Consider the following 24,325-nt stretch of genomic DNA (forward strand, 5'->3'; position numbering starts at 1 on the left):
TGAGCCAAACCAGTCAGGTCAAAACTGGCACTCTTGCCCCTATCTTCCAGATAAGAAAACCTAAGTTCAGACAGGTTATCTGGTTTGCCTAAAGTCACACAGCTAGTAAGTCAAAAATCATCACCCTGGACACACCTGTAGCCTATCCATTATGACACTGCATTGCCATCAAAACGGTGAGCCCCTTAGGGCAGGGACAGTGACACATCACAATGAGGAAACTGCCATGCTCAGTGACAAGCATAAGACTCAGGAGGAAGGAGGGGAAATTTTAGTTACCAAATTTCCAGCAGAAAAACCTTTTCTCCCTCATAATTAAGGGGAGCAGGATATCAATAACACATCTATTTGAGTCTCAAGCTAGTGAGTCAGCAAGCGAGCAGAGGGAAGTTCCAGAGCAGGAGTGGAGCAATGCCTAAATTAAAGGGACTTGTTTCTTCCACCTCTTCTGGCAGCAATTCTGACAGTGAAGTTAACAAAATATGAAAGGAGAAAAAGCAAGTTATTTCAGAAAACCCTGTAAAGAAGCAAAAGACTGGTGAAATTTCAAGAGCCCTGCCATTTTTTCAAGCAGAACAGCAGCAGCAGAGATGACAACATGTTTCAGATTGGGAAGATGAGGTGCGTCAGTGTTCGGGACTTTCAAGGAAAAGTCCTAATTGATATTATAAAATATTGGATCGATTCAGAAGGAGAAATGAAACCAGGAAGAAAGGGTCTTTCTTTAAATCTCGAGCAAGCAGCCAGCTGAAGGAACAGATTTGTGACATAGACAATGCAGTAAGAAAACTGTAAAATCAGAGCCAAATAAAACTTGTACTGTTGCTATAATTCGTCATTGTTTTCCAAGCTATTGTATATTTGGATGGTAAAACAATTTGTAAGAACACTTTCTTAAAAGAAAATGTGGATTATTTAAAATGTTCTGAGGATGCCCTAGCAGGTTTGGCTCAAGGATAAAGCATCGGCCTGTGGACTGAATGGTCTCAGGTTTGATTCTGGTCAACGGCACATGCCCGGGTTGCGGTCTCAATCCCCAGTAGGGGGCATGCAGGAGGCAGCCAATCAATCATTCTCTTTCATCATTGATGTTTCTATCTCTCCCTTCCTCTCTAAAATCAATAAAAATATATTCAAAAATGTTTTCTGAGTGAAGCTGTCAAGTTTATTAAAGGGGTTTGCTCTCGGTCCACCACCTAGTGTAAGAAGAAATCAGGTAACACAATCTTAACTGTTGTGGCCTTGTTTGATCACAAGAATTGGTACTAGTTAAGGCCCAAAGTTAACAGTTTATAAACCTTTTAATTTACACTCAAATTTTACATTCAAAGGGATTTATATTGCATTGAATTTATAAACATTTTATTTCTGAAATCCATAGTTGATCTGTTTTCTCCTAAACAAATGTCTAGGCTTTGATTTCCCACCCCCGTGGTACTTCACTTTCCCCTTTTTATCTTTACTTCATTTTCTTTTAATAACATGTCATGTTCAATTTTCATTATACTTTTTGCTCTTTTTCTTGAATATATTATGCTAATCTAGAAAAATGGTGAGACTGTTAAAATGTTAGTTATCTCAATAAGGTACTTGTAATTAAAGTATTATATGAGAACTACAATCACTAATTCTACTGTATTAAATATCAGGAGATATCTATAATAATAAAAGCTTAATTTGCAAATTAGACCGGACATCCTTCCAGATGACCTTCTGGACGAAGCTAGGGCTGTGAGGGAAACCGGTGCCAGCAGCCAGGGGAAGGAAGGCCTACTCTTGCATGAATTTCATGCATCAGGCCTCTAGTAGTTTGATAAACAACATGGCTTGTATGAAAACCCTAAGCAAGTTAAGTGTATGTCATTACCTGTAGTGTTCTGTGTAGTACTATCTTATTGCTTACTAGAGGCCCGGTGCATGAAATTTGTACACAGGGGTGGGGCTCTCTCAGCCCAGCCTACACCCTCCCCAATCTGGAACCCCTCAGGGGATGTCTGACTGCTGGTTTAGGCCCCATCCCTGCGGCAGTCAGCCATCCCTCTCGCAATCCGGGACCGCTGGCTCCTAACCACTTGCCTGCCTACCGGCTTGATCACTGTCTAACCACTACCCTGATGGCCTGATGGTCCCCAACTGCCCTCCTCTGCTGGCCTGATTGCCCCTAACCACCTCTGCCTCTGCCCCCCCACCGTGGCTTTGTCTGGAAGGAAGTCAGACTGTAGGAAGATGTCTGGTCTCCCGGTCTAATTAGCATATTACTCTTTTATTAGTATAGACTAGAGGCCCAGTGCATGAAATTCGTGCATGGGGGTGTGTGTGTGTCCCTCAGCCCAGCCTGCACCCTCTCCACTCTGGGACCCCTCTAGTGATGTCTGACTGCCCATTTAGGCCTGATCCCGGGCCTAAACGGGCAGTCGGACATCCCTCTCACAATCCAGGACTGCTGGCTCCCAACCTCTCGCCTGCCTGCCTGCCTGATTGCCCCTAACCACTTCTGCCTGCCAGCCTGATCACCCCCTAACCACTCCCCTACCAGCCTGATCAACACCTAACTGCTCCCTGTCAGCCCGATTGCTCCTAACTGCCCTCCCCTGCTGGCCTGGTCGCCCCCAACTGCCCTCTCCTGCAGGTCTGGTCCCCCCTCAACTGCCCTCCCCTGCAGGCCTGGTTGCCCCCAAAGCCTGGTCGCCCTAACTCCCCTCCCCTGCTGGCCATCTTGTGTCCACATGGGGGTGACCATCTTGTGTTGGAGTGATGGTCAATTTGCATATTACATCTTTATTAGATAGGATTGCTTAGTCTGTACAAAATGATTTAGATGTCTGATTTCACTTATTAAACATCACCCATAGGATGTCTATAAAATCAGATATTGTTAAATTAGACTAGGATTTAATAAAAATTCTGAAAGCTTACTGGCCAAACATTTTACTTTATAACATTAAGTATGGATTATATATAGCCAGAGATATCACTATGCTTTACTGTTATAGTAAGCAATGTGGTCAGTTTTTAGGGCAGTGGTTCTCAACCTTCTGGCCCTTTAAATACAGTTCCTCATGTTGTGACCCAACCATAAAATTATTTTCATTGCTACTTCATAACTGTAATGTTGCTACTGTTATGAATCGTAATGTAAATATCTGATATGCAGGATGGTCTTAGGCGACCCCTGTGAAAGGGTCGTTCAACCGCCAAAGGGGTCGGTTGAGAACCGCTGGTTTAGGGGACAGAGCATATACTTGGGTTTTTCGGCCTTTGCTTCAGTAAGCTTGGGTCTTTTGCAGTTAATCTACTGGACTTAAATGTTACTAAGCTTTTAGCAGGCATTCTGATATGATTTTCATTGAACCATGATGACAAAGACACAGATTGAGGCACAAGTCTCAGGGACTTGGCAGCAATAGACAGGGCATGGTGTGCCTTAGGAAAAAAAATGTAAAGGAACTATTAGCAGTTAAAGAAGGCAGGGATTCTCTTCAAACTAAATTATATTTTGATCACATGGATAGGACACAATTCTAGATAGAATAGTAAAAAGAAAGGATTAAAAATATGTAAATAATCCTTGTTGACAAATTATTTTTGATAGCTAAAATAAAAATAAAAATAGCTACTGCCATATCAGAGTTGCACTATTATACTAAGTTGGATTGCTAACTATATCTAAAACATTTTATGGAATTGCAAAGACTTGATTTCAAAACCATCTGCTAGGCCATATATAGTTATCAATTTATCTTGCAGCTATTCTACCTTATTTTTCTACATTTTAGATTTTAGTGCTTTTAGCAGTAACCCTAATCAGTGCGTAATTGGGGAAATAAAGAAATCCTCTTCTGGTATTTTAGCCTTCATCAACTAATAGATACCAAAGTGTTCAAATAATGTTTTAGACAAATCATACTTGTTAACTTTCCCTTTTTTGTAAACATTTTTGTCCTGTTAACTTAATTGGGGAGATTTTTAAAGTATTCCTTATATATACAAAAAGGGTAGTTAGAACACAGAATTTTGATTTTGGTGTAGATGGAGAGGGATAATGGTTGCATTTCCTAGGTTTATATGAATTTAAGGAGTCTACGTATTTTGAAACATCTGCTAATAGAGAGATGGTGCTGAAATCTATTATTACCTAGGCATTTTCTAGCTATTTAGCTTATGTCATAAGTTAAACCTTCATATAAGGAAGGCAAATTTGTTGACTGCTAAATTCATTTAAATAATGTTACTAGAGCCCTAACCGGTTTGGCTCAGTGGATAGAGCGTCGGCCTGCGGACTGAAGGGTCCCAGGTTCGATTCTGGTCAAGGGCATGTACCTTGGTTGCGGGAAAATCCCCAGTAGGGGGCGTGCAGGAGGCAGTTGAGCGATGTTTCTCTCATCGATGTTTCTAACTCTCTATCCCTCTCCCTTCCTCTCTGTAAAAAAATCAATAAAATATATTTACTAGATATGCAGTATATAGAAATTATTTTTTTTGTGTGTGTAGGAAAGGATGAAAACTGGGTTAAAATAAGAGCCAAATTAACTTGTACTGAAAGGGCACTTTTGTTTTCTGTTTCAACTTTATCTTAAGATTTCTTCAGGAAGAAAGCTTGGCATTTGGGTGCAGCCATTTCTTCCAGTGTAATGCCAAACTGAATTTAATTAATACCAGCCCTTGAATGTACTCAGCAGCAGGGCTTTTCTAATTGGGTTTTACTCTTTGTCTTTTAAAGTACAAGCAGCTTTTGACCTATGTCCAATGCTCTTGACATTTTATTAAAAGAACCACTAAAAACACTATATATAATTTGATTATTCTCTTTTGTTTTGCTTCATAAATGCTTAAGAATGTCTTTTGAAGACAGTTCCTACCTCATTAGCTAGTCAAGATCCTGTGATGATCAACCTATTCCAAATAATGTTTTTTGAGAGAGAAAAAAAACTTGAAAACAAAAAGTATGTACATCTTGGGCCTTGGCTACTGAGGAGAAAAGAAAAAGAATTGAGAATTAAGTGTTCCTGACATGGGCATGTTAGAAGAGTACTATAAAAGTTTGCAATATTCAAAAAGTTCTAGCTAGCCTTGGCTGGTGTGGCTCAGTTGGCTGGGCATATCCTGTGTGCCAGGAGGTTGCTGGTTTGATTCCTGGTCAGAGCAGATGCCCATGTTGTGGGCTAAATTCCCAGTAGGGGGTGTGCAAGAGGCAGCCAATCGATGTTGTACTCTCACATTGATGTTTCTATCACTTTTCCCCTCTCCCTTCCTCTCTCTCTAAAAAAATAAACTATTATCTTAAAAAATTAAAAAAAATTAGAAGTGCTAGCTAGTATTTAGGTATCTCTCCTGATACTCTTTGCTATTCACTTTTTATGGAAATAATTCAGTAAAACACTCAAAACTTTTTAGTATTTTTTAGTGGTGTTTTTCCAGATAAATTCTAGGGGTAAATATTTCCAGCCACAAGTATGTAATTCTGTAACTGTGGAATGCCTGTATGCTTTGTTTGGTATATCTTCCATGGAGATATCAATGAATATACTACTCCATCTGTGAACATTTTAAATGTTGAAATAAAAAAATAAGAAATGTACAAAAAATGAACATATCTACTTGTTAACAGAGTGGGTTGTAGAGCCCAACTTCTGGGGTTCAAATCCTGGCCACCCTGGCTGCCCTGCTGTTTTAAAGTTATGAGCCCTTTGGCCAGTTACTTAACCTATCTGAGCTTTTTTCCTCATCTGTAAAACGAGACTTAAAATTCCTACCTTGCAGAATTACATGCAGATTTCATAATGCAAGTGCTCAGCAGGGTGACTGATAACCAGTATAAGCACTCAATAAACTTTAAGCATTTATTTTATCTCCATCACCAGAGATAGTTTATTAACTACCATGCAAGCCACAGGACACTGTTCTCACTCCCCAAGCAATATGGGTGTTGGCTTTATAATCAGACAGACTTAGGATTGATCAGCTCTGCCTTTCTGGTTGAGTGTACCAATATCCACAAACCTCAGTGTCATCCCAGGTAAAAATGAATAACTACACCTTAAAGGACTGTTGTAAGGGTTTGAAGTGATGCCTATAAAGTACCTGGCATATAGGATGTGCAAACTTTAGTTATTATAACACTAGAGGCCCCATGCATGAAATTCGGGCAAGAGTAGGCCTTCCTTCCCCTGGCTGCTGGCACTGGCTTCCCTCTGGCACCCAGGACCTGGGCTTCCCTCGCAGCCCCGGCTTCGTCCAGAAGGACGTCTGGTCTAATTAGCATATTACGCTTCTATTATTATAGACAGTTGAGGAAATTATTAAACACTGGAATTGGACTGGTGGGGAGACCAAGGACAAAATAGCCTTTCTGGGGCCTGCTTCCACAAACCAGACCTAGGGCTGGGGGCCACTGAAAGTGACACAGGGAATTGACCTGAGAAAATGTGACAGTATGCCTCCAAGCTTTTGCTTCTTGGCACTTGCTACTGTTTTATTAGTCCCAAACCTCCAGCTGTTGCCAAAATGAGTTAGTGACTGTTCAGTATGAGAATGAAAGGGTCTACAGATATTGTACTGCAGCCCCCCTCTCTGCCAGATTAAAGGGCTCAGAAGGGCCATAACATACACAATCACGTGGCCATAACTTATGCACACACACAGGTGCCTTGGCTAAGATTCAGTTCTTCGGATCCCGTTCTAGTGTCTCTTACCGCATTTTGTGGTTGCCAGGGATTAGAGAGAGCCTTTAAAAGGCTTTACAGTGTTCATGACATAGGTGGAAGAAATGTGGTCATCCTCAGAATCCACAGGGGAGAGGACACCAAGATAATATCCAGAGAGAAAGGGAAACTGGTGGCAACCAATGTGTCCCCTAACATGTTCAAGGGCACCAGCCCAGGGCAGGAGGGGGAATCTAGATCATGTCCATCACTTCACAGCTGTAAGCAAGGTGATGTGACTGCATTTCATGTTGTGCGCACACCAGGGGATATCCTAGTTCAACAGCTCCAACAGAAAGACCAACAGAATGGAATGCCAAGTGGGGAATGGCTGCTACCATTCTCATAAGCACCAGACCGCAAAGACTGAGGATAAACAGGACCTTACCTTACAGAATACAATAGCTAGTGGAGTAGAACATGTTTCAAGATTGCAAACAACCTTTATAGGCAGATCAGAACACTGGTCTCACCACGCATAGTAAGTGATGTCATGGAGAGATGGGTATATAACAGTATAATCACTGCCTGAGCACACTCACAAGGGCTAGGAGAGGAGGAATGGGGAATGACTGTGTAAAGGGTCTAGGGTTTCTTTGTAGGGTGATGACAATGTTCTGGAACTAGATGGTGGTGATGGCTGCACAACACTGAAAGTACTAAATGCCACTAAATAGTGACTTATGTGAATTTCACCATAGTAAAAAGAAAGGTACTTTAATCACTGGCTTCAAGTATAAGTCAGACCATCACCAGGAAGAGTAACACAGGAAAGAGTAACAAGCATTGGAATAGGTGCAGGAAGACCAGTGTTTTGAAATTCACATCTTGATGTCCCACAAGGGGAACTCTGCCAAATCCCTGATTAGCTGGAGAGAAGCATCAGAGGATTTGCTTACTGAACTTGTTGGTTGACTGTGCTCATGGCTTGGTTAACAACTGGTGTCACCTCTATACTTCCACCAGTACATTTTGTGTTATTATAATGAAAAGAAAACTTGACTTTATCTGCAAAGTTTATTTCACAGAGCACACATTTATATGGAGGTATAACAGAGTGTTTCAATATGTAACATTCGTGCGGAAAAATATCAGAAATATTGTTAGGATGATTGTCTGCCTCCTATATAAAAGAACTAGCATTTGAAAATAGTTTTAAAATCTAAGGCATCAAGCTCTAATCTGTAACAAAAGATATAGTACTCTGAATAGCAAAGAACTAAGAAACAAGAAAGAATAATTACTTCCTTTTACTAATCCAAGACTGGTGACTACAAAGAAACATGGGCCTATTTCAAACTATTTGTGTTAAGCCAGAAAACTCACTAGCATTAGGACAACTAAATTGCATTCAAGTTTTAGTCAATAGTTTTTTGTTGTTTCTTTTTTAATCCTCACCTGAGGATATTTTTTCCATTGCTTGAGAGAGGGAGGGAGAGATTGAGAAACATTGATGTGAGATACATCAACTGAATGCTTCCTGCAGATGCCCCGACCAGGGATGGGGTGCCAACTTGCAACCCAGGCATATGCCCTTGACCAGAAATCAAATCTGCGACCCCTCCGGTGCTCGGGCTGATGCCCTAACCACTGAGCACCGGCCAGGGCAAGTTTTAGTCAATACTTTTAATCAGGACTCAATGCATTTCAGCAAATATACATCCTGTGTGTGTGCATGCATGTGTGCCTTTCTATCACAAGGACTAAAGAATAACACTGCTCCTGTACTCACTTGCAGCCACTGGTTAGAGAAATGCAAGCAAATTTTGGTTCCATATCCCAAGTCTGGGTGTATACTGAAGGGCAGGACTGGAGGGTATAAACAGAAAAAGATTATATACACAGTAAACATTTAGAGGAATTAAACATATCCCACCAGACAACAGCCAAATACTGCTTTATGTACACAATAAAAATAATACATGTTTTTGTAGATAAACCCTAGTATGTACTCCAAAAGGAAATACTGATAAGAGAACAAAATATCCTAATTGTTCCAAGATCAGACCTTCTAGGACTCCTAGCATTTGGGGACATCACTGCTTGTGTACTTAGCTGGCAAGGTTAAAAATAGACATATATAATGATAACATATGTTTTACTCTATTTTGCAACCTTTGGTATTGGTATATTAAAAATAATCCAACATAGCTCTTGTGAGCAATCTTGAGTCCTTCACATAACCTATTATGTTCTCTACAAGATCAAACAGGAGTTTTTGTTAAACAGAACAAACATTATTTTAAGATTTCAAACATGTACTGAGAGAATATTATTCTTTCAGTAGAGATTCTTTTAGAAATATGAGTTACTAGTTTATAAACACAGCTTCAATGCACACTCAAACACGTGTTGGCAGGAAAATACAATGAGATACAATGGAGATTTTTACAGGAAAACAACAACTTTTTACTAAGAACCCTTTCTTGTGGATTTCAAGATGACATAAGTGAGCGAGCATCTTCTGAAACTTGTTAAAATGACTTTTTGTTGTTTTCCCTTTTGTTAGTTATTTTCTTTGCTTGGTTCAAGTCGGAGGTGGAGTAATTTGGGGAGATGGGCCTAGAAGTTGAAACCCAGAGTGAAGGATAAATTCTCTTCTAGGCTGCATGAGGTTTACATGTCTGACCAGAGGAAAAAAGAAAAGAAAGAAAATTAGTAGAGAAGGTGCTGGTCTCACAGCAATTGGGCCCTGGCCTTCCTTCCTTCAGGGTGGGTCTGGTACCCTCAGCAGCCCCTTTGGAGTTGCTGACACACTGGTACTCTTATAAATGCTCTCAACATCCCCAACCCCCAAACAAGCCCATGCTGCCTCTCAACTTCAAAGAGAGCTTCTCAAGGAAAGAAAAACGAAGGTCTTTTGGTTTTGGAAACACAGGTTGAGAGGCAAATTCCACAGACCTTATAAACATTCTGCCCTAAATGATCATCTGCGTGCTGTAAAAGAGCCAGTGTGAAAAGAACCTACTTTGCATTATCTGGCAGGAAATGCAGGACATTAAATTAGAATCAAGTCATTTAATTTACTCTAAAAACTAACTCGATGGAAGAGTCTTCGGCATCAATGTAACTTTTAGATCCACCACTGTCTTCTCCCTCACCTCCCAAGTTACATGGTGCCAAAGTGGCCCTGGAACAGCAGGAAGCAGGATTGCTCAAGGTCAATGGTCTTGGAAACAAAATGAAGATGGGATAAAAAAAAAAAAAAGCCTTACCTGATCAAGCAGAATCAGATTTTTCTATTTTTGCCTGGGGACTTTGGTGGAATGTTGTGGAACCTTTCAGATGGTGTTTTTGGCTATCAGGAAGGTTACTAGAAATGAGTGGATCGATCTTGCGAGTGCTATCTAGTATCTGGTCACACAGACATTCCTGTGACACTGAATGTAAACTTTCGGATGGTACCATGGTGTTGCTGGTTTCAACTATCTTTTCAGTTTTTGTTACTTGATTGGTCATTCTTTTGATGGACAGCCTGGAAAGAGATGTTTTGGTTAGAATCTTGATTATCCCCAAGCCAGAGCTTCATCCTGAAAGCAACTTTATATTTTAATAAACTTTTAAGAAATGCCTTGGAAGTAAATGAACTTTCAGAATGATAAAATGGGAAGGCTGGAAGGGGCCCTGGAGATCGCAGAACACTCTGGTTTTCAAATTGTGTCCTTCAAAGTCCTAGGTTCCATGGGCATGCTAATGGAGCAGTTAAGTGTGAAGGCTGCAGGAATCCTGTCCCTACTTCAAGATGATCCAGGACATGGCCAGTAAGGTGAAGTGAGGACTAACATGGGTTTTGTAGCTCCAGTGCTCTTTCCAAACCATCACTTTGTCTCTTAGCAGAATGTTTCCATGGGCCTTGTAGGTTAATGTCTTCCAAGTAATCGCCCAAAGATCCTTCCTTTCTAGACTCTGTTCCCACTCTTCTGACCTAATCTGTGACCCTCAGTTTCCCCATATGTAAAATGAGGTCATTAATATCGAACTCAGAAGTGAAATGATAATTAAAATAGGTTATGTAAAATAACTGGCATACAGCAGTCACTGAATCAATCAATGACCCCTTCCCTGATTTTATGAGACAACATTAACCAGTGTGAACAAATCACAGTTTGGAGTCAGATGTATCTGAGTGTGAATTTGGGCTCTGCCCTGGAACAGTGGGATGTTGGGCAAATAAGACCCATAATCTCTCCATGCCTCAGTTTCCTGATCTGTAAAGACGGGAATGCTAACACTACCTAACAAGACTGCTGTGCGGATTAGTTTGTTTCTGTAAGACAAGTGCTTAAAATAGTGTTTGGTACAAGTTAAGAGCTCAGTCAATAATCTCATCTATCATTCTAAGAATGTCAATCATAATAACACCAAGTTTATTCTGAAAAGCTCGCTGAGTGACTAACCTGATACTCTTGGCCTGAGCCAAAGGGTCTTTCACTTTTTGTCTGACGTTTTTTATGTCATTTTTTAAAGATGCTCTTGTCTTTGTACAAACTTTGTCAGAACTGACTTCTAAAGACAGCAGTCTGGGGGTGCTCTTCACATTTCTAGAACTTTTCTTGAGTTTTATGGATGAATTCATACCATTTGTAAAGGCTAGAAAAAAAAGGAATAAGATTAAAACTAGAGCTTCAACAACAAAGACAAGAACAAAGGCTGTGATGTTGATAGGCTGGGGGAAGGACCGACCATGTCTGATGGCAGGAAGAATCATGGGAGTACGCTGCAGAGGCAGGCCCAGCAGCCACCAAACTACTCTACTTTTCTCAAACATGGTCCAGGCTGCTGCCCAGCACACCTGCCGGCACTGCCCTTAGAGCACAAAGGGGCCACCTTTAAGGAACTTGCCCTTTCTCCTTTGGCAGGAAACAATGCCAGGCCAGAGGATAGGACTTAACCATGTTTCTTACCCCTCCTTCTGATTACCCACCTACCCAATTCTGCCTCCACCTCTTATTTCAGTCTCACTTCCAATGCCACCTCCTACCCTTTCCAGTGTCCTACGGCAGACTCTATACCTACCTTGCTCCTACTGCTATGTTCTCATGCATTTTGCCGAACTTCTTTTAATGCAACCAGCTTGTGACAGAATCATTATTTGCTCATATATCTGCCTCCCATCGGCTATGGTTCCTCAAGGCTAAGGGCCCTGCTCTTCATCTCTGTATCCCTGTAACTAGTAGAGGGCCTGACTTCTGGGATAAAGGGTGGACAAACAGTGTTTTCTCAGATGCCAATTACTGTTGCCATAAAGTGGTTCCTACTCATAAGGGAACCAATAATACATTTTAGAGGGCACTCATAATCATGACATGATTTTAATTTTTCGCAATGACTTAGAAAGTAGTATTCCACTTGTGGTCAATCATAGATGCTGGAGGAGGCCCTGAGTTATGAAATGTTAGTAAAACTCATATTCAGCTGAGAAAGAGCTGCCAACCTATAAAATAGCACAACCTATAAAATAATAACAGACGCTGCAGCAGGAGCTAATATTTATTGAGAATTTACTATGTGTCAGGCACTATTCTCTTAGCATTACACAGATTATCTCATTGTAATCTCATGGTCACCCTAGAAGGACAATAGCTTCTCCTTTTTCAGACAGGAAAACTGAGCACACAGAGAGATTAAGTAACTTGCCCTTAGCCAAACAGCTCAGAAGCAGAGGAGTCCCTGGATGAACCTATGCAGTTTACCTCTTAAATAGTGACTAACAAAACTCAAAAGGTGCCCAGCGGTGCAGCTCAGTGGTTGAGTGGCCACCCATGAACAAGGAGGTCATGCCCGGGTTGTGGGCTTGATACCCAGCAGGGGACGTGCAGGATGCAGCCAATTGATGTTTCTCTCTCATCCATGTTTCTCTCTCTCTCCCTCTTCCTTCCCCCCTCTCTCTAAAATCAATAAAAACATATAAAAAACAACAACAACAATTGCCCAACCATTGTGGCTCAGTGATTGAGCGTCAACCTATGAACCAGGAGGTCACAGTTTGATTCCTGGTCAGGGCACATGGCTGGGTTGTGGGCTTGATCCCCAGTGTGAGGTATGCAGGAGGCAGCTGATCAATGATTCTCTCTCATCATTGATGCTTCTATCACTCTTTCCTTCTCCCTTCCTCTCTGAAATCAATAAAAATACTAAAAAAATAACAACTCAAAAGGCAACCAAACCTGATGGATGCAAGTCATCAGAAGAATGTGAATCATCACTTTCTGGCTCATCCTCATCATCTGCCTCATGCTCCTCGTATGTGTCACTGCTGGATGTTTGTGCATCCTATGATGAAAAAAGAAAATTATGGTTATATCTAAATATTCAATCATCCTGACATAGTTATTTAAAAGAAGACAGATTTCAAGGCTGGATTGATGGTTAATTTTCATCATTTCAAAGTAAAGATTTAAAAAATCTAAACTCTTTGGTCCCGAGAATCTACAGGAAATAGGACAGATGGCCCTAGTTTTGTCTTTAAGTTAGGGGAGGACACTCAAGAATGAAAGACTTCCCTGAGTGAGAGCCAACAGCCAAGAGCTTTGGGTTAGCATGCGGTCTCTTCCTGCTCCGAGTCCAAACTAAGCCAAGATGGGGGCAACTGGTGAGTAGCTAAAAAAAGTTCTTGGCTGCTGCTGGAGGTAAAATTCTCAGACAAATGGGCTAAATGATCTTTGAGATGGTGACCCCCAGAACTTTTCAGAAATGATATTTCTATTCTAAGCTTTCATAATTATATCAACTGGTCAGTTGACAAAACATTACTTTTATAGCACAGAGGGTAAACAGTATACAATCTGGAAGCAAAAGGCCTTGAATGCATGCGATCCATCAAAAGACAGGACACTGAGGTAGGCAAATACTTGAGAGAGACCCCCAAAGCATTAACCATACAGGAAGAAACTGGTAAATTTGAGTTCATTCAAATTAACTTCTGTTCATCACAGGACATTATGAGAGTGCGAAGTAAACTACACCATGGGGGCTGATATCTGCAATACATTATATTCAAAGGGCTCATAACTAAAGTCGGTAAAAAACTCTTACAATCAAAAGGCGGGCAACTCAATAAAAACATGGGCAAAGGACTTGAAAAGGCACTTCTTGCCCTGCCTAATGTGGTTCAGATGGTTGGAGCATTGTCCCATACACCAAAGAGTCTCAGGTTAGATTCCTGATTAGGGCAGGTACGGGGAGCAGTGGATCAATGTTTATCTCTCATCTCTCTCTCTCTCTCTCTTTCTCTTCCTCTCTCTAGAAATATCAATAAAAAAAGAAAAAGGCACTTCACAAAACCAAATATCCAAATGGCCAATAAGCATATGTAAACCCATTAGTCATCAAAAAATATTGATAAATTCAACAATGTAAAAATGAAGACATTAAGAAAAGACAGCCATAAAGTGGGAGAAGTTATCTGTAATACATATAACCAGGAAAGAAGTAGAATCTAGAACATTTACAGAACTATAACTTAGTAAGAAAAAGACAAATTAGCCCAAAAGTTCTGGGCAAAAGACCTAAATAAGCATTTTCACACAAGAAAAAAAAAACCATGGAAGATAACTAAAGATCTAAGAAATATGCTCAATTGTTTTAATATCAAGAAAAATGCAATGTAATGCTTTATTTCATTACCACCAAAATGGCAAAACTTAAAAAGAATGTGAGCTCTACCAATGTGGCACATTGAGCATCAACCTATGAACCAGGAGTTCATGGTTCGATTCCCGCTCAGGGAACATGCCTGGATTGCGGGCTCAATCCCCAGTAGGGGGCATGCAGGAGGCAGACGATCAATGATTCTTCCTCATCATTGATGTTTCTATCTCTCTCCATCTCCCTTCCTCTCTCATAAATCAATAAAAAAAACATTAAAAAAAGAATGTAAAGCAACAGGAATTTGTATATACTGCCAGTAGGAGCATGGAGACTACCTTTGAGGTGTCCGAATCTGTCTTTCTTGTCCGCTTCATAATTTCCTCAATTCTCTATTTAAAGGAAAATAAAATTTCAAACATGAAAACAGATTAAATGCAAAAGAGTGGTGATTACTCCCATTTTCCAGAAGTGGATACTATCAGTGACTGCTCCAAAGCCACACACGTAACCAACACAAGACGTTGGGTGGCAGTTGATTCCTTCCTCCAGTCCTGGTCTCAGTGGCCTTGAGTGGCGATAACTGTACTTGTTTTGGTAACACAGAAATCCAAATGATTTCCTCACTCCTAATTTTGCAGACTTTGAAATGCATTACTTAGACTAAGTACATACTACTGCAAACCAATTAGAACTTTTAAACACAATTGTAATCTGAACAGACCCTGACTGAGGCCGATGTTAATGACAAGAATGTACCCCAACGATGCGACACTGTCAGAGCTTTTGTTACTAGAAAGAGAACACACATAGGAGAGCTAATAATTTTTTTCCCAGTATACACTTCTTTCCATGTAAGTGAGGAGAGATGCAGCTCTCTGGCCTCCTCAAGATGATGGATCTGACAGAGGCTTGCAGCACCTCAGCCAGGACTGGAGCCCTTCCTTGCTCCCAGATGAGGCACATGAGTTACACAAAGTGAGCTTCTACTATACAAAAAGCCTGCACCTTGGCCTCTCAGAGACTTGCACTTTCTAGCCCAGGTAGAAGAAAACCTTATTTCCACCAACCCATACCATGACCTGAGTAATTCTGTTTAAAGGAGCTTTGTTCCCAGAGGTTTGCTGTAATGGTCACCACTGGTCAATGAGGGATAGGTGTGGTCAATAAAAGGAGACCCTTGTAGGTAGGAGAGGTCAGATCCTTGGCTAAGGAAGAAAAGAGTAGAATGGAAAAACAACCATTGTCACTAATTTGTGATTTTCATATCATGTGCCCAACATTGTTTTCTAAACAAAGAATCCAACCCTCAAAACAAAGACAGAGAGAGAGAGAGAGAGAGAGAGAGAGAGAGAGAGATTACCTTTTTTCTTTCTAATCTTTCTTGTAAATTCTGCAACATAATTTTTTCCTGCTCCTTCTTGAATTTGTCAGCCTCCTCCTTAGCTTTTATTTCGGCGTCCCCTTTCTAGGAAAGTTATATAAAAATGTTTCACTTCAATATATCTGAATTACACCAGAAAACACTAGTTTAAAAAGTTAAATGTTATCCAGCTAAAATAACGTAATCTTTTGATTGAGAGTACCTATAACATATACGGAATGGCTGTTTTTAAAGCATTAGCTAAAATGTACAAAACTAGGCTATTATCTTGAAGATTTAGAAGACATGTGTTACTCCCCTCCAGGACCTCAGGGCTATCATTAGTAGTGGTTATCAAACCACTATAGTTTCAAAGTATGTAATTGTGCAGCTATTAACATTAACACAGCAACAGGAATCATGTCTTACATTTCTCAAAAGCAGTAAGAGGATTCTTAAAGCTACCTTCTCCAGGAATGCAAATGCATATAATCATTTATGTGACATCTAACTGATTTTGATGATTGATACACTAAAAGTGGAATGTAAAATAGGTTATTGAAACTGAGCTGAGTTTGGGGAATTATTTACCTGGTAATTTGAATTTACATGGGTGAGGCATTCTTATTGGTAAATTTGAGGACTTTAAACTTTTAGAGGTATTCATAATTTTTATCTTTTCTGTTGGGGGGATGTGGAGTGCAATTGTGAGTGTCACCACAGAATGCAGGATTGGGAAAATTCACATAGGACGTTTAATCTGTGTGAGTGGTTTGCATTCCTGAAACCAAGCTGCAATATTGTTTATGTAGACAAACTAAAGGACTGTTAATCTTTAATTTGCTGCTTTCTGCTTTTGTTACTTTTGGTAAACATCCTTGGATTTTGCCAAGGGTGGCTGAGAATGACTTATAGCGATGTGGGATGTTAGCTAGACTGTAAAGTAAAAATGCAGCCAGAGAAGGTGGCATCCTTGGAGAAGCAGGTTTTTGCTTTGGGTTTCAACTGAATTTTATAACCTAGTTCTCATCCCCTGATAAAGTGCAGACCTGTAATAACACTCGCTGGCTTTCTCGATGTTGACGTCCTTTTTTCTTTTTTACTGCCTTTTGTTGCTGTCCATGGTCAAATTTGGAGAATCTTTCTTGGCCTTCAAATGCTTTCTTCGTCACATCTTTCTCTTTCCTGATGACACAAATATTTAAATAACTCTTAGTATTTATCTTGGTCTCTACCATACACGGCTTGCGGTAGGTACAATTTACATTTATAACAGATTCACTACATTTTGTGTGTTGTTACTCCACAAGATATGCACAATTTCAACCTTTTAAAATGGAGAAAACTAGCCCTTGGGAGTAGAACTATCAAGTGACAGGCTACTTTGCATCTTAAAACATGGGGAGGGGGGAAGAAGGGAGAATATCACTTTTTATACATGGGACTCTCCCCTTATACATGCTCATACCCAATATCACATGGAGATGTGATTGGGATAATTTAGAGGAAGGTCTGGTGGTGCCTAGAGGAAGAAAACCCAATCAACAAAGACCAGTACTGAGTGCTTTTAAAATGCTAAATCAGCCTTGGCAAGTTTGGCTAAATTGGTTGGGCATCATCTGTGTACTAAAAGGTTGCCTGTTTGGATTCCAAGTCAGGACATATGCCCAGATTTCAGGCTAGATCCCCAGTAGGGCACGTGCAAGAGGCAGCCAATCAATGTTTTACTCTCACATCCGTGTTTCTCTCTCTTTCTTCCTCTCCCTCTCTCTCTAAAAAAAAAAAAAAATCAATTAAAAATCTTTAAAAAGCCCTGGCCAGTTTGGCTCAGTGGATAGACCATCGGTCTGCGGACTGAAGGGTCCCGAGTTCAATTCCATTCAAGGGCATGTACCTCGGTTGCAGGCTCGATCCCTGGCCCCTGGTTGGGGCACATGCGAGAGGCAACCAATTGGTGTATCTCTCTCATATCAAAGTTTATCTCTCTCTGTCTCTTCCCCTCCCTTCCACTCTCTCTAAAAATCAATGTAAAAGATATCTTCTGGTAAAGATCAACAAAAAAAAATATTTTAAAAAACTAAATCGGGCCCTAGCTGGTTTGGCTCAGTGCATAGAGCACCGGCCTGCGGACTGAAGGGTCCCGGGTTCGATTCCGGTCAAGGGCACATGCCTGGGTTGCTGGTTGATCCCCAGTGAGGGATGTGCAGGAGGCAGCCGATCAATGATTCTCTCTCACCACTGATGTTTCTATCTCTCTCTCCCTTTCCTTTCCTCTCTGAAATCAATATATATATATTGGCCCCGGCCAGCATGTTTCAGTGGTTGAGCGTCGACCTATGAACCAGGTCACGGTTTGATTCCCAGTCAGGGCACATGCCCGGATTGCAGGCTTGATCCCTAGTAAGATGTGTGCAAGAGGCAGCTGGTGAGTGATTCTCTCATCATTGATGTTTTATCTCTCCCTTTCTTCTTCTCCCTTACTCTCTGAAATCAATAAAAAAAAAAATTTAAAAAGCTAAATCAGCTTTGTTTACATGAGGGAATGAATAATAGTCTTCAAATTATAGTTTTTTGCTATTTACAATATCCTCTTCTCCTTTCTCCCAAAGCCATGTACAAAATATGGAAAGTAGCTGAAACCAGTTTGGCTCAGTGGATAGAGCGTCGGCCTGCGGACAGAGGGATCCCGGGTTCGATTCCGGTCAGGGGCATGTACCTGGGTTGCGGGCACATCTCCAGTGGGAGATGTGCAGGAGGCAGCTGATCGATGTTTCTCTCTCATCGATGTTTCTGACTATCTCTCTCCCTTCCTCTCTGTAAAAAATCAATAAAAAATATATTTAAAAAAAAATAAAAAAATATGGAAAGTATGTGATTGTATTAAAAAACACTTAATACATAAAACCAGTCAGGCAGTGACATTTCAGGGCCCCAACTGGAATGTCCTTAAGATGGAGGATCAAGAAACCTTTCGATCAAATTAGAATGCACACAACTTACATGAGATCTACTGATCATAGGAAATCCTTCCAGCAATGACTAATGAAATTGAGATGTCCCAAAAGTCACTGGAAAGCACCCTTAATAAAACACAAAAAAGTATACTTTCTAGGTTTACAAATTCTAAAGTTGCAAGACCTCTGAAAAAAGATAGGGGCTGACACGAGTGGATGCCAACAGAAACTGCTGAGATCTGGGATCCTGAAATGAGTTTTAGTCTCTCTTTTTAAAAAAAAATGTATTTTACTGATTTAGAAAGGAAGGGAGAGGCTGTGAGAGATAGAAACACCAATAATGAGAGAGAATCCTTGATCAGCTGCCTCCTGCACGTCCCACACTGGGTATTGAACCTGCAACCTGGGCATGTGCCCTGACCAGGAATTGAACTGTGACCTCCAGGTTATAGGATGCGGCTCAACCACTGAGCAATGCTGGCCGGATGAGTTTTGATCTCTTTATGCATCTCCATAGCACACCTTCAAGGTTCATAATGCATGAAGGCGAAAGAGGCCTATACCATTCATCTACACATCAGTGTCCTCTCTCTGCTTGACATGCTTCCCACAGTCATTTCTGATTCACGTTGAAGAAAAAGTCAATCACTCTTTGAGAATTTATAATACATCTAACTTGATAAGTTTTGACTTTCAAACTTTAGGCCCAGGCAAGATTTATAGCACAGAAAGGATGATATTGTACTTACCTTTGCTCCATTTGTTTTTGTAGTTTTTCTTCTTTTTCTTTGTGTTCACGAGCAAGGTGTCGTTTTGCTGACAAAATTTTTGTTGCCTCCTCAGCATTCATAATCCCTTGTGTGCCTTTATTACCAGACTCTACTTTAAATTAACATGTGAAACAGTTAGTTTAGGGAACTTACTGCCTCTCATTCCAATAAAGAGATGCAAGACAACCAGTAATATAAAAAATGAACAATATGTATATAGTCTAAAATGTATAAAAAGCAATCTATAAGTGACTATAGAACAGATTTTGTTCAAAATCTCACTCCCCCAATAACAGAAGTAGCATTTTGTTTCTTTTTAACAACTACTTGTTCCAAAATGAAATGAGCTGCTCCCTCCTACTTTGGTTTAGCTGTTTTGAGGTAACTTACTAAATTGATCCTATGGAAAAAAGATTTATACTTACTATAGATGTACACAAGATTATATTCAATCTAAATGAAGTATATAAATATTAAATACTTGACTAAACAAAAATATATCCAGCATACATTTTAAAATTTGTTCATCATTTTTACTAAATAATTACTGTGAAGCTAACCATTGATACTAGTGTGTTATGATAGTTGGTTGATCATAAACTGGCTAACTGTAGATAACCAAAGAAACCAAGACTATCAATAACAAAGCGGCTACATGAAGGCATATGATAATATTTTAGTCCATGTGACTAATTTCTTCATTTCAAATAAACATATTAAAATGAGGGTCATAAGACATCTAGCACAAATAATTTATAATAAAAAGTTTATTCCTGTTCTAAATAATTCACTGTGGAATTCCTTCATAAAGCAAAATTCGCCAGTATATTTAAAAGTAAGCAATATCCTTGAATATTAAGAACACATGTGACAGGTAAAAATACCAATTTGGTACTTTCAGGAACCCAACTACATCCCAGACACCTTATGGCCTATGCACAGCAACTGACCTACAGCTTCTAATAGAAACCCATTCAGCCATTCATAGAACCATCCACTACCAGAGCTGGAAGGGACTGCAGGGATTACCTAGAAATATACTCATCCAAGAAGTACTTTTAACATCAGTTCTTAAAATAGATTTTCCAAAACAATTAAAGGGTGGGTAAAGTAGCTCTCACAAGGAAAAGTAAGCAGTGTGCCAGTGATTGGCAAAATTCTCTTTATCTAAAAGAAAGCTCGCTCCTTAAATTTCTCTGAATTGGAAAATAAAATAGAGCTGATCATTCTCATACCTGCCAAAATATAAACTCAGTGAAGGAACTTACCGTCATAGGTCATATGCTTTTGGTTCATGGCCTCAGAGCTTTTAGTAGTTTTTTTAGAAGACCGTTTTTTTTTCCTTCTGATCGTACCTAATACCTTTTGTGTATGTTGGGTATGCTTAACAGGAATTATTTTACAGGGAACAGAAGATTGTTCTGATTGTTTTGACACAACCGGTGAAACTGATGATGGGCAATTCTTTTGGATTTGCCTAATGAGAAAAATCAATAGTGAATGGGGGGAAGTCTGATATGATTTTGTAATTAACATGTGCCAATTAATTCTTAGTGTACTATTTCATAAAATATATTATGAAATCATGTGATTTTATAATAGATGAAGGTAAGACCTTTGTCTATTAAAGGTTTTTCTAAATATTTATATTACCATGTATACTACATTATTTCAATTATGAAATACTGATGTAAAATTTATCCTGGTAAAACACATATCAGGAACAGTTGCAAATAGCTACTTACTTAACATTTATAGGAGAGGGTGAACCCCATACGCTTGCAGAAGATGGCCATTTAGACAATGGTGTATGTGTCGATGTGCGCTTCTTGTTTACAAGGTTTGATTTCTGAACAGATCAATACAATCAGATAAGAAATTATTAGCAATAACTTTCTTCAGCTGGCTTTTCTTTTTAAGATAAAAATATTCTGAATAATACACAATGTTAGCTCCATAAATGCCTAATTTTCCTTACATGCATAAGAATTAGCTACAGAGATAAGTTCTTCCAGAATAACAATTCATATTACACAATTCAAGGCCATAGAAATAATTAATTTAAAAGAAATATTTTACTTCAAAACCCAATTCTATTTCTAAATCCTAATTAAAAGTTTACAATATTTCTCAAAAAATTTTTCTTCAGAGTTTAGAAGCATAGTTCATATAAACTCATACATCTTTCCCCTTCTACTAAAAACTAGTATTTCAGCTTTGGGATATATTGGTACAATGAATATCAGAATTTTAAATCATTAAACAAAGTTATCTTATTTTATTAATTTTATTGCTGAATGTTATAAATAAGTTGTTTTTATTGGGAAACCTGACCTATCAAATAATCTATACAATTAAATAAACAGATTTTTAATAGATTAGTCAGTAAAGGTACTTGACAAACCTGTGGAGTGTCTCTCACGTTCATCTCAGGGCATGACTTGGACTCGGGGGATGCTTCCATATTGGCCTTAGGGGGCACTTCCATGCTCTCTTCGAGGACGGTTTCTAAGCTTTCCTCAGGAATCATTTCCATGTTCACCTTGTAGAACATTTCCATGCGTGCCTCGGATGTTTCTAAGCTCACCTCTGGGGATGAGTCCAAGCTCACCTCAGAGGACGAGTCCATGCTCACCTCAGGAGATGGATCCACGCTCATGAGGGACATGTCCTCGCTTCCCTCAGGTGATGTTTCCAACCTCTCAGGAAGTGGTTTCTCATTCATCTTGGGGAATGCTCCCATGCTCACTGCAGGGGCTACTTCCATGCTCACCTTGAATGGCGCTTCCACACTCACCTCAGGGTGCACTTCCCCACTTGCCTCAGAAGCCACTTCCACACTCACCTCTGGGGCTGCTTCCATACTCCTCTTGGGGGCTGCTTCCACACTCACCTCGGGGGGTGTTTCCAGGCTCACCCTGAGGAATATTTCTACTTTCTCCTGGAAGGGTACTGCCACTGTTGACTTGCAAAGTACCATGGTATTCTTCAATTCATCATTGCTATGGCTAAGCAAGGGCATGTTTGTAGACGGTACTACAGGGCTATGGATGTCTGTGGGTGAATGAGAGAAAATGAAATTCCAGTTAGAAATATGACAAGACAGAAATGTACCATGAAACAGTATAAGAACAGGAAAAAAAAAGAGAGACTGTTTATTAGGAAATGAGAAGGATTACACATAACACAGAAGTGTTTAGTGAAATTAATCACAGGACAAAAGCATGGCAAAATTGGTAAACTTCATAAGCACCACCACCAATAGAATCACTGTGAAAGCAATAATCTGCTACAGATAAATATAAGATGCTTCTCCAAAGTTGATGTTTGCAAGAGCCATTTCCATTTTAATCACACTATAATTCAGAATGATTTTCATAGAAAATTATAAGATTTTCAACACTTTTTAAAAGTAATCTAAACAATTTCACCAGGGCCAGAGAACTAACTGTTTCAGGTGATTATGTAAGATTTACATGATTGTTTTAGAATAGAATGAAAAAAAGAGCATTTGTTCTCTTCCATATTAAAAATTGTACATCTGCAACAACATGGATGGATCCTGAGTATCATGCTAAGCGAAATAAGTCAGACAGAAAACAACAAGAACCATATGCTTTCACTTACATGTGGGATATAAAACAAAATGCAACAAATGAACAAACACACAAACGAAAAAACTCATTGACACGGACAACAGTATGGTGGTTACTAGAGGGGAAGGGAAGTTGAAGAGGGTAGAGGGTCAAATATATGGTGACCGAAGGAGACTAAACTTTGGGTGGTCAGCACACAATGCAATGTACAGATGATGTTTTAATAGAATTGTATATTTGAAACTTATTAACCAATGTCACCCCAATAAATTTAATTTTTAAAAACTGTAATAATATGTTAATCAGAATGGGCTGGACCTCCAAGGTCTTTTCCAGTTTGTTTTCTTTTCCCCTTTTTTGTTTATCTTTTTTTCTCTTCCAGTTTTAACAATCTAAACACTTTTTGCCTAATAAATGGACAAAAATGATAATACTTGTTACCAATTTTGGGAATGGGGCCACTTCATAAACTGCTGGTGGGAGTATGGCTTTGCATATGTTCCATGAAGGGCATTTTGTCAATAATATATCAAAAGCCATTTTTAAAAGTACACATTCTTTGTCCCAGCAAGTTCACTTCTAGGTTTATCCTTAGGAAAAAAATCAAATAAGTGAAAATGCATTTACAAGATTCTTCTTTTTTAAAAATATATTTTATTGATTTTTTTTACAGAGAGGAAGGGAGAGGGATAGAGAGTTAGAAACATCTATGAGAGAGAAACATCAATCAGCTGCCTCCTGCACACCCCCTACTGGGGATGTGCCCGCAACCAAGGTACATGCCCTTGACCTGAATCGAACCTGGGACCCTTGAGTCCGCAGGTCGACGCTCTATCCACTGAGCCAAACCGGTTAGGGCTACAAGATTATTTATAATAGCATTTGTTATAATGCTGAAACTACTTAAAATATAATCCAAATATTCAACAGGAAATTTGGACTATACTAAGACAGTCATTAATAGCAATAATATGCTATTTTTGGACATAGAAACAACATATATTGAATTTAAACAAAAACAAGTTATGCCCTGGACGGTGTGGCTCAGTTGGTTGGAACATCGTCCTGTGGACCAAAGGGTTGCAGGTTCTATTCCTGGATAGGGTACATGCCCAGGTTGTGGGTGCATACGGGAGGTGACTAATTGATGTTTTTCTCTCCCCTTCTCCCTTCCTCTCTCTTTCAAAAAAATAAAGCAGGTTATGATCCAATTTTGTGGGGGGAAAAAACAAACACAAAGAAAAATATGCAGTAAACATTTTTTAAAAAGATATTTGATGGTGGCTTTCTTAAGACATGATAAATTTGTCACATTATCTTTAAATATGGGCAGAAAATTTTAATGTGATCTTAT

At 39.5% G+C, this 24,325-nt stretch overlaps 1 protein-coding gene and 1 pseudogene across 1 annotated transcript in view; one reads left to right on the top strand and one right to left on the bottom strand.

The window, feature by feature from the left end:
• Nucleotides 1-236: 236 nt before the first annotated feature.
• LOC102255070 lies at nucleotides 237-868 on the top strand (annotated as a pseudogene).
• An 8,162-nt stretch (nucleotides 869-9,030) lies between these two features.
• MAP7D3 (MAP7 domain containing 3) overlaps nucleotides 9,031-24,325 on the bottom strand; it is a 28,752-nt gene continuing 13,457 nt past the window's right edge. Inside the window, exons 8-18 of the mRNA XM_014538938.1 lie at nucleotides 21,780-22,429; nucleotides 21,121-21,224; nucleotides 20,644-20,852; nucleotides 19,355-19,487; nucleotides 16,701-16,836; nucleotides 15,652-15,756; nucleotides 14,627-14,680; nucleotides 12,869-12,974; nucleotides 11,099-11,291; nucleotides 9,917-10,176; nucleotides 9,031-9,325 (exon numbers count right to left, since the gene is read on the bottom strand). Coding sequence (XP_014394424.1) covers nucleotides 9,921-10,176; nucleotides 11,099-11,291; nucleotides 12,869-12,974; nucleotides 14,627-14,680; nucleotides 15,652-15,756; nucleotides 16,701-16,836; nucleotides 19,355-19,487; nucleotides 20,644-20,852; nucleotides 21,121-21,224; nucleotides 21,780-22,429 — 1,946 coding nt within the window. The 3' untranslated portion in view covers nucleotides 9,031-9,325; nucleotides 9,917-9,920. The remainder of the gene's footprint in view (nucleotides 9,326-9,916; nucleotides 10,177-11,098; nucleotides 11,292-12,868; nucleotides 12,975-14,626; nucleotides 14,681-15,651; nucleotides 15,757-16,700; nucleotides 16,837-19,354; nucleotides 19,488-20,643; nucleotides 20,853-21,120; nucleotides 21,225-21,779; nucleotides 22,430-24,325) is intronic.

This window comes from Myotis brandtii, unplaced genomic scaffold (assembly GCF_000412655.1).
Source record: "Myotis brandtii unplaced genomic scaffold, ASM41265v1 scaffold206, whole genome shotgun sequence".
NCBI lineage: Eukaryota > Metazoa > Chordata > Mammalia > Chiroptera > Vespertilionidae > Myotis > Myotis brandtii.